We start from the raw sequence: 15,180 nt of genomic DNA, 5'->3' as shown, positions 1-15,180 counted from the left end.
CTATTATTACCCCCAATAATCACCATCATCACCTCCACACATTTAACCAGTGCCCTGAATGCAGGAGACATCATCATGAGACAAAGCTGACACAGTTTGGGTGAGACTCAATAAGAAAGAGAATACAAAAACTCAGCTAGGCTTTGAGGCTCATGTAAGCTTTGGTCTCTGGCTCACAGCAAACCCACTCTGGGCAGGAACCACGGTCAGGTTTCTGGTGAGCGCCTCACGCTTAAAACACACAAGTGAAGGGATTTTAGGCACGGACGGACCTGGAGAGCCACACGCTTTCTGATCTCCGAGGTCTGCACCAGCCCTTGCGTGGAAGGTGAGTCAGATTCTGATGGAAGCCAGATGCTCTCCTGAAAGCTAGCTCTTGTTCCAAGACAGAGGCTGCAAATGGGTGGGCTCGGGCCAGACTCCGTCTGCAGATGGTTGGTTGTGCAAGTGTTTTGTCTTCTTGTTGAGTGTTTCTTCAAAGTGTCAATTAAACTTGTCAAACTTTAAAAACCAGACACTTTCAAATAAAGAGCTGATTTCTCTTCTTTTCTTTTCTTGGGAAACTGAAAGACCGTTCCATGGCAGAATTGCACTTGACAAAATGACAGCTTTAGAGGAGTGACGTGTTGTCTGTTGGCCCGGTCCCCACCTGCCTCTCTTTACTTTTTCATACTTTCCTGACCTAGAGACACTGGAATCGTGACAAGGCCCTTGTCTAGGCCAGGCACCTTACCTGCCTCATCAGAGTCCTGCTCTGTCCCTGTCTGAATCCTTTGGGCTCTGATTTCTAATCTTTTTATGTCCTAATGACGTTTTTTTCTTTTAAAATAGCACCTAGCCGTGTGTTACCAATATTTCCACCCCGTTTTGTTAACTCCGTTGTTTTCCGTCTTTTTGCTTTTTCAGCTTGCACTTGGCTATTCTCAGATTAGTTCATGAAGGATGACATATATTTATTACCAACATCTTAACTTTTTTGTGCTTGATTTCACACTTCGTGCCAGCTTCTTCCCTTTTCCAAAAGTGATACATAGTGTATTTAATTTTTTAAAAATTATATTGGAAGTGAAAAAATGGTCAGTGTGGGAAGATTAGGCCTCGAGTTGACGTCAGTGGGAAGTCTTGACAGGACCAGGGTTGAGAACTCTTTCTCTGGCCTGTAATCTCCTCGATGGCAGGGTTGTCTCACCCTATTACTGCACAGACCTCTCGCCCCCCTAATGCACGTACTGTGACACATTCCAAAAGGCATGCTCAGCCCTTCTCTGTGGACTTCCACACTGCTGTTCGCTAGATGTTGGCTTCTGCATAAACTCCTTGTGATTTTGCTTGAAAAAATTTCAGAATTAAAAGGAAAAAAATGGGATGGACTTTATTGTTGATTGATACCTTAAATCCATTTTGAAAAAAGGCTGAGTATCAATCAGTGTAGCAAGAACAGAAACATAGGACAATTCATAAACGATGTAGTTAGCCCACAGGCAAATACCGACTAGATTGTCTATGAGAAAACTCTCAATTTACTCGGGTGAAAAAAGTCAACAGCTTTTTCCCATGTAATTCCACTGCATTTAGATTTAAGTTTCAAAGAAGTTCTGTTTGGGGCATTAAACTTATAGTTTAAAAATCTATAAAAGCTGCAGTTTAAAAAAAATTGACTCCCAGTAATTAAGTACTTCAAATTAACACACAGCCTGTATAGTTGGAAAAAGAAAAGATTTTTGGATATATATTTTATTTGACAGTGTTTTAGAATATCATACAGTAAACAAGATTTCTGTAAAAGTTAATTTATCCATAGTGGTGCGTTTCATAAAAATAGTTGCTCACTTACAGTCTTTCTGTGACTATTAATACATGGAATTATATTTATAGAGATACAGCTGTACAGGGTAAATTCACAGCTAACACTACACAGAAATATTATTTGGAATGGCATTTAGATGATGTGCTGTCTTCACAGGTTATGGATTACAGCCGCATAAAGCAATTACTGCACAAATGGTAGCTGCGGACTGTGCAAATCAGAGTTTATGCAAGCGTAATCTCAATTTTTTTATCCTTTTGTAACACATGGAAAATAAAGGTCAGAGGATACAGTACCAGGACGTGCAGCTACACTACAGAAGCATTGTCCAAAACCAGATTCAATAAATTAATGGCAAACTCTACTGGATTTCTAGTCCAGGGGAGAAAGACTAATTGAGATTAAACTAAAAGTATTGTCAACTGCTACGTGTGTTTGTGCTTTTGTTTATGCCGGATGGGTTCCCCTTTTGGAAATTGCTTTTACAAGCTGCGAAACTCTTCACTGGAAGCTTTCAACTATATTCTCCTCGCGTCAAATGACTGAACCACGCCCGATGGAAATTAAAGGGCCAGTGCTCGGGATACTGCAATTACACAGAGAAGGGAAGATGTGACCGAGGGCAGCTGTTACGTGTGACTTTGTGCACTGGACCCGACCTCCTGGGTTTACTCATTGGACGGCAGGTGCAGGGAGGCGAGGGTTACCTGCATTTCCACATTGGAAAGGAGCAGAATCTGGGAAGGATGAAGCATGGGTCATCCAGGCCATCTTAAAGGGAAACTGCCCTCAGAAACATTTTGCCTTTTAATACATGTAGCTACCACTAAGTACCATTGGGTAATTAATTGAAGGTAACATTTCACAAAGAAATATTAAAACAGCAAGGAAGAAAGGCAAGCCTTAGACTTTTACTAGGCAATCCACCGCAGATGGAGGAAGATAGACAGAAACATCTACAGGTTGCTAAAGAAATAAAAAAAAAAAAAAAAACCTAGCAAAGAATAGAAGACAAAAAAGCAAACCAAATGGAAATAAAAGGAGAAAGAATAAGAAAGATAAGCAGCACAATGCTAAAAAGGTTCATGTTCTTTAATGAAAATAAATTGGTCATCATAATGATTTTTCAATATTAGGGATTCATTATAATCTGAGAAATATAGGAGAAATACTTTGCCTCTGCTCTATCAAAGTGAAAATGAAGTAATGGAAGTGGGTTTATAAAAAGACAATAAAATAGGTGAAATATAAGCGTGCTGTCAAAAAAGCTACGAGGTCTGCCAGCATGAGACAACAGGAGAGCCTTTCCATAGAGGCGCTGCAGCGTTGCCAATCTCAATTCAACAAACCGTGGTCCTTCAATTATAAAATTCATGTTTTAGATGAAAACCAATTAAGATCTATGAGCTAAACTGCAAAATTCTGACTTACGGCAAACTGTTCTCTAGGATACAATTTTTGAAACCTCTTTTTTTTTTTCCTACCACTGAAAATGTACAGAAACATGACTTGATCACAGGAATGGCAGTAAAAATGGCATCACACCAATGAATTCACGAGATTGCTAAGTCACCCTGCGTTCCCAGGGAACGACGTTCCTAACACGGTGATGGATGCCCCGGGTGAGCCATGGAAACCTGTCATGGGCAAACACAGTTTTGAATGTTTCAAAGAAACCTTGTAACCCCTGTCTAGATATGTCAAGAACAATTTATTTACAACTCTTTAGATCAATTAAAAGATAGAATCTTGTCTCCGTTTCAGCTTGCTCCGTGCAGTTTGATTTTTAAGGCGATATTCCAGTTTCTGATTGCTCTTAACGTGTCCAGTTTCTTGATACAAAGTTTGGATGACATCCAAAGCCTTCATGCAGTGGGGGAATTTGTTTTTTCTCTCTCTCTCTTTTTACTAAAGCTACACTGCACTGTCTCTCTGTGACGATGTTCACGTTATTTTGGTTCTTCCGTAGCTGCCAAAGCCCCGCACGGGCCCGGGGGCTTCAGGGTCAGTCTGGGTCTGCGCGGGGACGCTGCACGGCCCGCGCTCGGCGGACCCGCGGGGCTTCGGGCGGCGCTCGCAGGCCTCGGGACCTCGTGGATGTAGGCGTGCGACAGGGACAATAAATTAAGACGCTGGCAGGCAGGCGGGGCGCGAGGGGCGCGAGGAGCGCGGCGGGTGCGCGCGCGCGCGCGCATCTCACCGGCCCGCGGCCGAGGCGCCGGGCTGGAGGCCCCCGGGCAGCCGGTCGGAGCCGGGCACGCGCCAGGGCCCCGGGGCCACGGCCGCCCTGGGCGCCGGTGCGCCCCCCGGAGGCCGCGCGCCCTGCCGGGGCCCCGCGCGCGCGCCCCTGCCCTCGGGCTCGCGCGCGCCCGGCCGCTCCGCGCACGCGGCCGCCGCCCCGGGGCCCTGGCGCCGGCCGAGCTCGGGGCCCGCCGCGGCGCGGGGCCGCTCCTGGCCGCCGGGGGGCGCCCTGCCGGGCTCGGGTCGGGCCTGGCCGCCGGGCGCCTCCTCGAGCCGCGGCCGCGCCGCCCGCTGCGGGCTGGCCGAGCGCTCCCTCTGCTCCCCGAGGCGCTGCTTCTTCTGGCCGCCGGCCGCGCGCTGCTTTGGCTTCCTCGCGTCGTGCTCCCTCTTGCTGTCCCCCGCCGGGCCCGGGCTGGTCTGCGGGCGCGCGGCGGGCGGCGAGGGCGGCGAGAGGCCGTCGTCGGGCGCGGCGCCTACTTGCGGCAGAGCGGGGCCGGCGGCGGCGGCAGGGCTCCGGGCGCCGGGGTCGTCTGCGGGCGGAAGCACAGCGTTAGCGGCCCCCGCGCCCCGGCCTCGCCGCGCCGGGGACGCAGCAGGGCGCAGGGCCACCGCGCCCGGGTCCCCGGCCCCCGCCCCCGCCCCCGCCCGCACTGCCGACAGGGCAGCGGCCGCCCCGGGGCGCTGCGTCCCCGCGCTCTCCACCCAGCCCGTCCCTGGTCCGCGGACCGGGGAGGTCAACGCCAAGCCCAGGCCCAGGCCGTCCCTTCGCTTTGGCCCCTGCTAACTCCCCGGCTGTCATCGGGGCTGACGGTCCTGCGTGCTGTCTGACTTGCAGCGCTTGCATGAGTGATTCTCAGACTCGAGTGTCCATGGGAATCACCCGGGGTAGTTCTAAACGATACCCAGAGATGGGTATACCTCGGAATCACCCGGGGGAGTGCTGAACACCACCCAGACATTCCACTCTGATGGGGCCCCGGAATTTCTCCGCATTTGAACGGGTGACCCTGAAGATGGTCCAAGAACCGAGCTTTGAGAAACACGGGTCTGAGTCCCCTGAAGAAGGTGGGGGAGTGACTGTCTCAACCGTTAGGTGTCACTCAAAGCCCAATTCTTAGCTACCACCAGCTACCCTCAGAATTTGGATAAATTCATCTAACGACGTTCATTGTCGTCTTGTCTTTTAGAAATCATTGTCCTTAATTCTTTTTAGTAGTTCTAACATTTTAGAGGGCCCGGGACTAAGATAAATGTTCCTTTGGGAATACTAGTGTCGACGTTTATTTGGGATTTAAAATCTCTCTACTTTCAGAAAGGATTTGAGACAATTTACAACAACAAAACACATACAAAATAGAATGATAAAAATGAGAAATGATTTTTCTTTTCTTTTTTTCTTTCTTTCTTTCTTTTTTTTTTTTAAAGCAACCACTGGTCGGAAGCCAAGTAGAAAGAGGAGAGATGTGCTAGGAATCTGAGATGAGTTAGTTACTCCTATGAGCATTAACGTTACCCTCGAGTGTCTGGCCATCAAAACAAAATTAGAGCAGGAAAGCTAATACAGCAAACCCTTGATATTCGGAAGGAATATGTCCCAAGGCCTTTGGAAATCCTCCCATTTTGGAATACATGCTAGAGTGTAATTTTTCTCCATAGACTAGGTATATGGAGATACGGTCATGAGTGGGGAACAAAGAAGCCCCATTGAGATCTGGATGCTGAGTAGCGGGCAAGGCTCCCTCACTAGCTAAGAGATTCGGTCCCACACACCAGCCTCAGTGCATTCGATTCAAATTCCTGCTTCTGTAACATCGTGCGTGGGAGGGAGACTGTGGAGGGCCCTTGTGCATCCTCAATCATAAATGTCAAGGGCCTCCTTTGTTTAAAAGTTGAGCGTTCTTATCTGGTAGCTTTGATACTGATGAGCCTGAGGCAGAGGAAGAGGGTAGTGGGGTTGATAGTGCAGTAATTCTGGCCACCTGTAGAATATCAAATCAGTTATAAAAAATTTCTCCATTGATGTGAAATTTGAATGGCGTGTTTAGGGCACAGTGTTCTTTTCCTTCTTTCCATAGACTGATGCCCATTATTATTTTCACATAGTGAGTAAAAAAAAAAATCCTAGAAAAGCATCAGAAGACCTGGAATCTGATCCTGCCTCTGGCATTTACCAGCGATATGATTTTGGAACAACTATTTGGCCTCTCTGAGCCTCAATTTCTTCCTTTATAGGATGGGGATAAAATGTCTACCTCATAGAGGTGAGACATGCACTTTCTAAGGGAAAAGCCTCTTGTGATGGGAGGGTTATAACGATTTTTGGTGCAACGTTGAGTCAGATTTTTCTTCTGTGCCCCGGTGGCTGCTTACCTATGGCCTGGGCTCCAGCGGAAGCCTCATTAACCAGCCTACTTGCAGGTGAGGTTTTGCATAAGTGAGTAAGTCAGCCATTCCCATAGGCTGTGATTCCTACGTGCGGTTTTGTTATAACTCAGGTATCCTCGGTTATCTCGAGGAATCCTCTGAAATCCTCACAGGCAAATGTATTCAGTGAAAATTGGAGTCAGTTCCACTGCTGGCAGGGTTAGAATTTTAAAATCAAATTACCCAGTGGTGGATGGAGGCAACCCTACTAATAACAGAAAGAATTGCCTGAAAGAGTTAAAAGTGGTCCCCAAAAGTCCCGACTAGAGGGTAGTTGTGCCCTGGAAATCTCTGACTTGGACCATGGTAATGATATCTCACATTTTAATAGCTCTTTTCCCCACCATTACATCACATAGGATGGAGGCAACTCGCTGGCCTTGAATTATTTCTGAGATACACGAGGTTGATATTATTCACACCATTTCCTAAAGGAGGAATTGAAGCAGAGAGAGGTTAAGTAACTTGACCGAGCTTACAAAATGGATCAGCCAGGGGTAAAATATTGGGGTTCTTTACTCTTTCTACTTACTGAGAAAATTTGCCTAAGATGTTGCCTTGCAAATAGGATCAAAGCATGTGAGACTGGCACGCTCAGGGGCCACTGCTGACCAACAGGAATTAGGTCCTATCGTTGAACAGAATACTTAGCATTTATTTTTAAACATCTTATTTATAATGATAAAGTAGAAGGTGAAATTATTCAAAATATGAAAATATGGAAGAATTCCTCTTACTGTAAAAAGATTTCTCAAGTGTTTGTTTATAGATCATGAAATACTTAGTGGGAGAAGCTAAAAGCTAAAATGTTCTAAGCCACTTTGTTTTGTTGTCAGTGCCATGGAGTCTATTCTGACTCCTAGTGACCCTGTGGACAGCAGAGCAGAACCCTGCCCCGTCTTTTTGCGCCATCTTCTCACCTTCCAGCACTGTGTCAGACATGCTCCAGCTGCTATTCATAGGGTTTTCAAGGCCAACTTTTTCGGAAGTGGGTGGCCAGGTCCTTCTTCCTAGTCTGTCTTAGTCTGGAAGCTCCACTGAAACCTGTCCACCGTGGGTGACCCTGCTGCTATTTGAAATCCTGGTAGCATAGCTTTCAGCATCACAGCAACACACAGCCGCCACAGATGACAACCAACAGACGGGTGATCTGTTTCCTGGACCAGGAAATAAACCTGAGCCGGGGTGGTGAGAGCACCGAATCTTAAGCACCAGACCACCAGAATTAAAATGAACTAGGTCATAAAGTCAAATGAATAAAAGATGGACATTTCTATATGTGATTTATTAGTTTTCATTTTCCTGACAAGAATCCTCCAGTTCAATTGCAGACATGCGGTGTCAGCCCCAGGCATCACCTGCCGAGCTCCACAAAGCGCCGTGGGAGGCCACAGGCAGCCTCCCCCGACCCCTTCACCTGCCGCATCAAGGTGACACACACCGTGCTGGTCAGGAAGAGCCGCCCTGCTCTAACACTTCAAACTCTAGTTTCCATGAAATCTTGACACACAATAACCAGAAGAATGAACCACATCTAGTTCTGGTTTCTACAAACCTTATTTCCTTTCCTTCTCTGTCTGTCTCTCTCTTTTTCTCTTCCTCTTTTTTCTTGAACCTGGCCACCAGCTAAAGCACGTGATCATGTTCACATATGAAGTCATTGCCCAGGAGGGTGAACTCTGAGATATTCTAACTAGAATTATAAATAACAGGGACACATCCTGGATGGAGGAAATCAGCAACGGGGATCTGCTGGGATTTCTGCAGCCCCTTTGTCCAAACAACGTTGCCAAGCCCACGGCTGAAGTCAGGAAGGGAAAAGCCTTCTATTCCAAACCCGCTTTCCCGCCTACCCTCCCTCAGCCACATCTGGGTGAAGCTGCTCTGGTCAAGGTCACGATGACCTTTCTGTTGTCAAATCCAGAGCACACCTCTCTGTACTCATCATGCGTTCCCTCACCACATTGCACACAGCTGGCCACTCCCAGGAGCAAAGTGGACTCTTGGCTTCCAGGACACTCCATGCTCCTGCTCTTTATCCTCCTCTCTGGAAGGTCCTTCTCAATGGACTTTATAGGTTCCTCTTCTATTACCTGGCCGCTAAATGCTGGCTTGGTCTTAGGTCATTTTCTTTCTCATGGCTTCTCCTAAGTATTCTAATCTATTCACGTGGCTTTCACACAAAAACACTACCAACTATTTCTGCTGAGCTTTACGAGACCAGCTCTCTGCTGGCATATCTGCCCGCCCACTTGACAGCTCTGCTCAGGCAGTTCACTGGCATCTTTATTTAACAAGTCCCAAATGGAAACCATTTCTTCCCCAGCCTGTTCTGCACTCTTGCCTTATTTCCCCACCGTGGTGCATGGCACAACCATCACGTGGAGTCATCCTTGATTCCTTTCTCTCCTGCATCTTGCAGATACAATCCACCTGCAAGTCTATCAGTCTTCTCTCCAAACAGACATGGGCTCTGTTGCCTTAGGCTCACTGTCACGTTCACCTCCCCAGGGCAAGATCCAGGGCAGTACCTGGAGGGAGGCAGCCGGTGCGGGCTGCCAAGATACTCACACTTACAAGGAAGATGTGTGGACATCTTTCATAAACCCTTGGTGATACTGTTACACAGAGAAAATTCAAAAATGCATTTCAGTGTTGTTCAGACAACAGAATTTAAGTGTAGTATATTGTGAACCACACAACCTCCCCTGGGCTGGGAGCCCGGGACAACGCACCTGGTTACCACACCCCAGGGATGGGCCTGCCGTGCCATGGGTTCTCACCTGGGCTACTACCACAACCCACTTTTCTCCTTACTTCTTCTCTTGCCCACCTCTACTGATTCTCTGCACAGCATCCACAACAATCTCTTTGAGGAGTAAATTAGATCACGCCATTCCCTTGCTCAAAACTTTCAATGGGTTCTCACTGCTCTTAGGTTAGAATCCAGAATTAACAGAACCCACAGAAGCCCGCATGATCTGGCCCCTGCCAGCCCACCCCCCCCAGTATCACCTCCCTTCATCCCCTGTTTCCCACCCACACTGGTCTTCGTTCTGTTCCTCAAAGGCACCAAGCTCACGCTCTATTCTGGGACGTCCTTACTGACACCTCTGCCCAGAAAATTCTCCCCCTGATTATTCACATGGCGGGCTGTTTTTCACTCTTTAGGACTCTTAAATATCACCCCAGAGAACGCCGATCCATAGTACGTGCTCTGCTCTCCTCAAGAGCATCTTGTTTTTATTTCCTCCTAGGATTATCATTTGTAATTACATATGTGCCTGCTTCTTTGACTAACACCAGTCGAACTACTCAGACTGGAAGCTCCATGAGGGCAGTGGCCACGTTGGTCTTCTTTATCACAGTGGCCTTAATACCTAGCCTGGTGTTTGACACAACAGTTAGTGCTCAATGACTATGTGATGAATGAATAAATCTGTTCCACAAACAGAAACGGAAGACTTGAAAGCAAACGCCAACTTGAGGAAACACTTCAGGGCAAAAGATCTTCATTTAAAGAGTAATCTGCCAAAAAGAGGCTTGCATCTGTGACTTCTATCAGTTTTCAGAGGGAGGACGGTGGTGAAATGATAACATGTATTTGAAGGGGGAGAGGAAATAAATAAGTTTGGGGGGAAGAGTGCAGAAGCAGGATGACAGCGACAGGAAGTACGTTGGGAAGAGTTCTCGGCTCTCATCAGGGGCCCCTGGGATGGAGAGGGACAAAGAGAAGCGCTGGATCCAAGGACGTGAGTCAAGTTCCCCTGACTTTTATCAGAGGCTCTTTCCTTTGTTAACCTTATCCGCCATATTGATGTAACGACTTTGCTTAAAGGAGCTTCGTCCCTGGGGATTCATTAATCAATGAGCTGGTGAATGCTCAGAGGAACGCACAGGGAAGACAGACCCTAAATATCTTACTCTCCACTGGGGGAGATGCAAGTCCCTCTCTCAAGTTAGGATCCCGTTTCTTCCCCTTGCTAGGGGCGGTTCTAGCCAGTTTGGAGCTCTCCTGGAAAACAGACTGATTAATACCTAATTACATATTATTAGTGTATGGGTACACAAATTACACACACTCACACACACCATTATCTTTGAATTAAAAGATGTACAGTCTCTTAAATCATCTTGCAGGAACCCAGCAATACTGAAAGATAAAATGCACTCCCTCACTTCACACGCCTGAGATGAAGAAATGGCACCTGCTGTGTTTTTCACATCTCTGTGGAATATAAGCCAAGGGGCAGTAACTGGAGAGGTGGCCCACTAAGAAGAAACTCCGCATTGCAGTAAATACGTATCTGCGTTACTGGTTTTCCCTGGTGGCTCTTATCGCCAGCAAAAAGTTGTACAGCCTGTGCTGAGTGATAAGGAAGACCCCTTAGGAGGGAGCCACGGATGGTTGCAGGGGAAAGAGGGGCCTGTCTTCTGCGCCACACCTCACCCATCAGCCTTAGGGCTTCCAGCTTGGGGTTGATTGTTCCCCAAGCCCTGAATGAGGGCTCTTGAGCTGCTCTGCTCCTCTCAGCGCAGGGCTGGGACCCAGAGCCTAGTGGCTGCCTTCTGGATCTGGTGCTCAGGAAGGTAGCAATAGTGTTGCCACTATTGGGGAAGACTACTCATGGCAACAGCTCCCATTGATGGAAGTGCTTACTAGGTCCCAGGCACCCTCCTACGCCCTTGAAATGTATTCACTCACATTAATACATATAAACTTGTGCATCGTACAGATGAGAAAAGTGAGGCACAAAGAGCTCAGGTAGCTTGTGCAAGGCTACATAGCTGGTAGGTAATGGAGCAGGGTTGTTGAATGACTTTCCAAATTGGGTGATATTCTACAAGCTCAGCTGAAACACTGCCTCTAGACTCCTTTGCTGTCCACTATTTTGATTGAGAAACGGGGCTCATCTCTTCTTCTGGGCAGGATGACAGAGACTTCCTTCTAAAGTGATTGTCAGTGGCAGATCCATCGTTGTTCCCAATGGAGACTCTGAAATGCCATTTGCGTTTGAATCTTAGACACAGAAGGGGAGTCACCATAGTTAGGAGGTAGATTTGTGAAAATACTAGAAAAAAATGAGCTGAAATCAGAGAAAATGAAATTACATTTCTTAAGGACAGGGATGGACTTTAAAAATATCCCTCAGAGTGTCACACCTTGAACCTGGATTGAATCGAAAATACTTGTACTAGATATTAGAAACCTTGAGTCCGTTTGAGACGTAAATACTTTTACCGCTCAAATGAATAAAATCATTCTGCAAAGAGATCCATGGACTTGGTAAGTGTTACTTCTTTTTATAAAAAAATTTCCTGTTGCAACCTACAGTTGGCTGGGTTAGAGAATATTGATGTGGTGGCATTGAAATATATTTTCTTGTAATTTAGAATATTATAGGAAAATATAAAAATGATTAGAGCAGATCAAAGGACAGTAATGTGAACACTGTGTTCAAAAGAAAAATCTTTCTAGGATATGTTCCAACCATAATGGTTCATTGGGATCTGTTCAACCGTCACGAAGGTGATTGCTTTTTGTAACAAAATACAAATAAGAAAAAGGCGCATTTAAAACATTTCAGAACAAGTTCATTATTTCACTTGGCCTCTGCTCTTTCTGAAGCATTCTTTCCAGTCTGGAGGCCTTGTTAATGGGCTTCAAACATGTACTTCTTTCACCTTTATCACCAGAGAGATGTAAACTAGGTGTTATAAATTGTTAATAACTTTAAAAATTGCGACTGTGTTTGCTTATTGATGCTTCACGTCTGTATTCATTTTGAAAGCAAAATCAAAGGTGTAGCTGTAAGCCTGTGGCAACCTTTTTACCTCTGTGGCTGGAAGGGCGCAGCTCAGGGCTAGATGGGGCTGTTAGTAATGGGGCTGCCACTTCCTGAGAGCTGTGCAGGTACCAGGAACTGGGCTGTGTGTATCAAACACATCATCTTTGAATCCTCACTACAGTTCCAAGACATATGATGCTATTATCCCCGTTTCACAGATAAGGAAGCTGAGGCTTAGATATATTCAGCAATTTGTCAGGAGCACTCAGCTAGTGAAAGTCAGGAGGACCGACTACTTAACGCCAGAGCCCCAGCCCAAACCACTACTCCATTCTAGTCCTTTCTAACCTTTTCCACATCAGGACACACAGAGAAAAAGACATTATTTAGCCAAGGCAGTGGAGTCAATGCATGACAATGAGCAAGGTCTGAGATGCCAGCCAAGCCCTTCCTGTACTCCCCAAGGGCTGAAGGGGGTCACCACCTTGGGATGACCCATCAGAGGTGTGTCACGGAGAACAGATTAGGAAACTCAGCTCTATTTGTCAACAAGTTAAAATCTCGATAATCCAGAGTGATTTGGTGAGGTGGGGAAGCCCAGGGGTCAGTCTCAATCGGCAGGATATCGGCGTTACAAGACACAGGAGAAACGTGTCGGTTTATTTATTTCAAGCTTGTTTTGGAAAGCAATATATTCTTCTCTTCAAATAAAATCTTAAGTGAAAGCCCTATATGTAAAACAGATAAAAATGGAACTACTTTGCTTAGGTTGGGCAGTCTCTTGCCATTCACCCCACTCCCACCTGCAGTGGCTCTTGGTGCCATTTTGTTGAGCTCTAACAGAACGGTTTGAAAACCACGGCCTGAAGAAGTGGCATCTCTAAAAGCCCCTGTTAAAATGCAAATATCCCCACACAGGGGTTAGGAAGAGCAGAAAGTCACGGAAGATTTACTCAATAGATATTTTCCGAGTATTAGTAGCTTCGAGTTGGGCTCCACAGAAGGGAGACAAAGCACATGGGAGCTCCTGGAGTAATGGGTTGGAAATGTCTAACATAGCTGGGGAGAGCGGACTTGACCTTCCCACAAGTTTGCCTGCGCCTCAGCTGACAGTTGGCCGTCCTGCTGAGTAGACAGTGACCCTATTTGTCTCCAGGAAGAGTAAGTCACCAACTTGTGGAGGCAAGAGTGTGGCAAGGCGTGGCTCCCCACTCTAGTCCTGCCACTTGGTGTGAACTTGGGCAAGTCATTTAAGCATTTCCGGCCTCAATTTCTCAGGGCAACTGAGAATTAGGGAATAATATCTGCCCTGCTTCCCTCTCAGAGTTGTGATGGTCAAATGATGGATGTTTATATATACATCAACCAGGAAGTTAAGAGTTTGAACCCAATTTTAGAAATGGGCAAAAGATTTGGATTGTCACTTCACCGAAGACGATATATGGATGGGAAATAAGCACCTAAAAAGATGCTCAATATCATTAGTAACAAAATGCAAATCTTTTTTTTTTTTGAGGAAGATTAGTTCTGAGCTAACATCTCCTGCCAATCCTTCTTTTTTTGCTGAGGAAGACCGGCCCTGAGCTAACATCCGTGCCCATCTTCCTCTACTTTATACGTGGGATGCCCACCACAGCATGGCTTGCCAAGTGGTGTCATATCTGCACCTGGGATCCGAACCGGTGAACCCTTGGCCACCGAAGCGGAACAGGTGCACTTAACTGCTGCACCACGGGGCTGGCCCCATCAAAATGCAAATTAAAACTACAATGAGATACTACCACACAGCTATTAATACGGCTAAAATTTAAAAAAAACCAAAAAACTGGCAAGGGCCTGGAGCAACTGGAACTCTCATACATTCTTATTGGGAGTGAAAAGTGGAACAGCCACTTTAGAAAACAGCTTGTTGGTTTCTTAAAAAGTTAAACATTTTGTTACCATCCAACTCAGTAATCCCACTCTGAGGTCTCTGCACAGGTGAAATAAACACTTATGTTCACACAAAAACCTGAATGTGAATGTTTATAGTGGCCTTATTCTCATTCACCAAAAACTGGAAACAACCCAAAAGTCCATGAACTGGAGAATGGATAGACACACTGTGGCCCAATGGCATGGTACTCAACGATGAAATGGAACACACTTCTTGGACGCCCAACGACATGAGCGAATCTCAGATGCATTACGCAAGGTGACAGAAGGCCGATTCAAAAGGTTACATACTGTATGACTCCCTTTATGTGACATTCTCGACTGGACGAAACTAAAGGGACAGAAAACTGAAGAGTGATTTCCAGGGGTCGGGGTAGGAAGAGGCTTGACCACAATGGAGAATGAAAGAATTTGGGGAGATTATGGAACTGTTCTGTATCTTGATTACGGTAGTGATTATATAGCTGTATGTGTTTTTCAAAACTGGTAGAATTATACACTAAAAAGGGTGAATTTTATTATATGCAAATTTTACCTCCATTTGAAAAATGTGAAAAAATTCATAGTGCTGACAAAGTGCTTTTAAGCCTGCTGCGAAGAAGTCTTTTTAAATTGGTTACACCTTCTGTACATGATGTTTCTACCGCTCACTGGGTGAGGCCCTCACCACTGGACCAGGAGAGGCCTCAGCCCAGTGAAACCGAGAACGAGTCTGAGTTCATAGAGTGAGCAGAATCTGAACTAAAGAGGTTTTACTTCAATCTTTAGAGGGCACCTTTACTCTCAAAGCTTTTCTAGAATCGTATTCTTCATCACAGAAATACAGCCCTGTCTTAAGTGGCAAAAAGTGGAAATAAGAGACGAGGTTAATTAATCATAAGGTACCTATTTCATGGGAGAAATGGTGGAAATTGATAACAGCCATCTCCCGCTAAAGATGGAAGAAGTGGCAAGGAGCTACTCAGAGGACACTCTTGGACTCCA

The 15,180-nt window shown here is 46.2% G+C and overlaps 1 protein-coding gene across 15 annotated transcripts in view; it reads right to left on the bottom strand.

The window, feature by feature from the left end:
- MAGI2 (membrane associated guanylate kinase, WW and PDZ domain containing 2) overlaps nt 1–15,180 on the bottom strand; it is a 1,255,661-nt gene that overhangs the window by 12,114 nt on the left and 1,228,367 nt on the right. For 9 of the 15 annotated variants that reach the window (XM_070616985.1, XM_070616987.1, XM_070616986.1 and 6 more), the window contains one exon: nt 1,703–4,578. The exons of 2 other annotated variants lie outside the window; for them this stretch is intronic. In XM_070616985.1, coding sequence (XP_070473086.1) covers nt 4,004–4,578 — 575 coding nt within the window. In that variant the 3' untranslated portion in view covers nt 1,703–4,003. Of the gene's footprint in view, nt 1–1,702; nt 4,579–15,180 lie in introns of those variants that run through there. 4 more of the 15 variants (XM_070616989.1, XM_070616991.1, XM_070616990.1 and 1 more) reach the window with 2 other exon arrangements.

Source organism: Equus przewalskii, chromosome 4 (assembly GCF_037783145.1).
Source record: "Equus przewalskii isolate Varuska chromosome 4, EquPr2, whole genome shotgun sequence".
Classification (NCBI taxonomy): Eukaryota; Metazoa; Chordata; class Mammalia; order Perissodactyla; family Equidae; genus Equus; species Equus przewalskii.
This window is presented reverse-complemented; position numbering and strand designations above follow the sequence as displayed.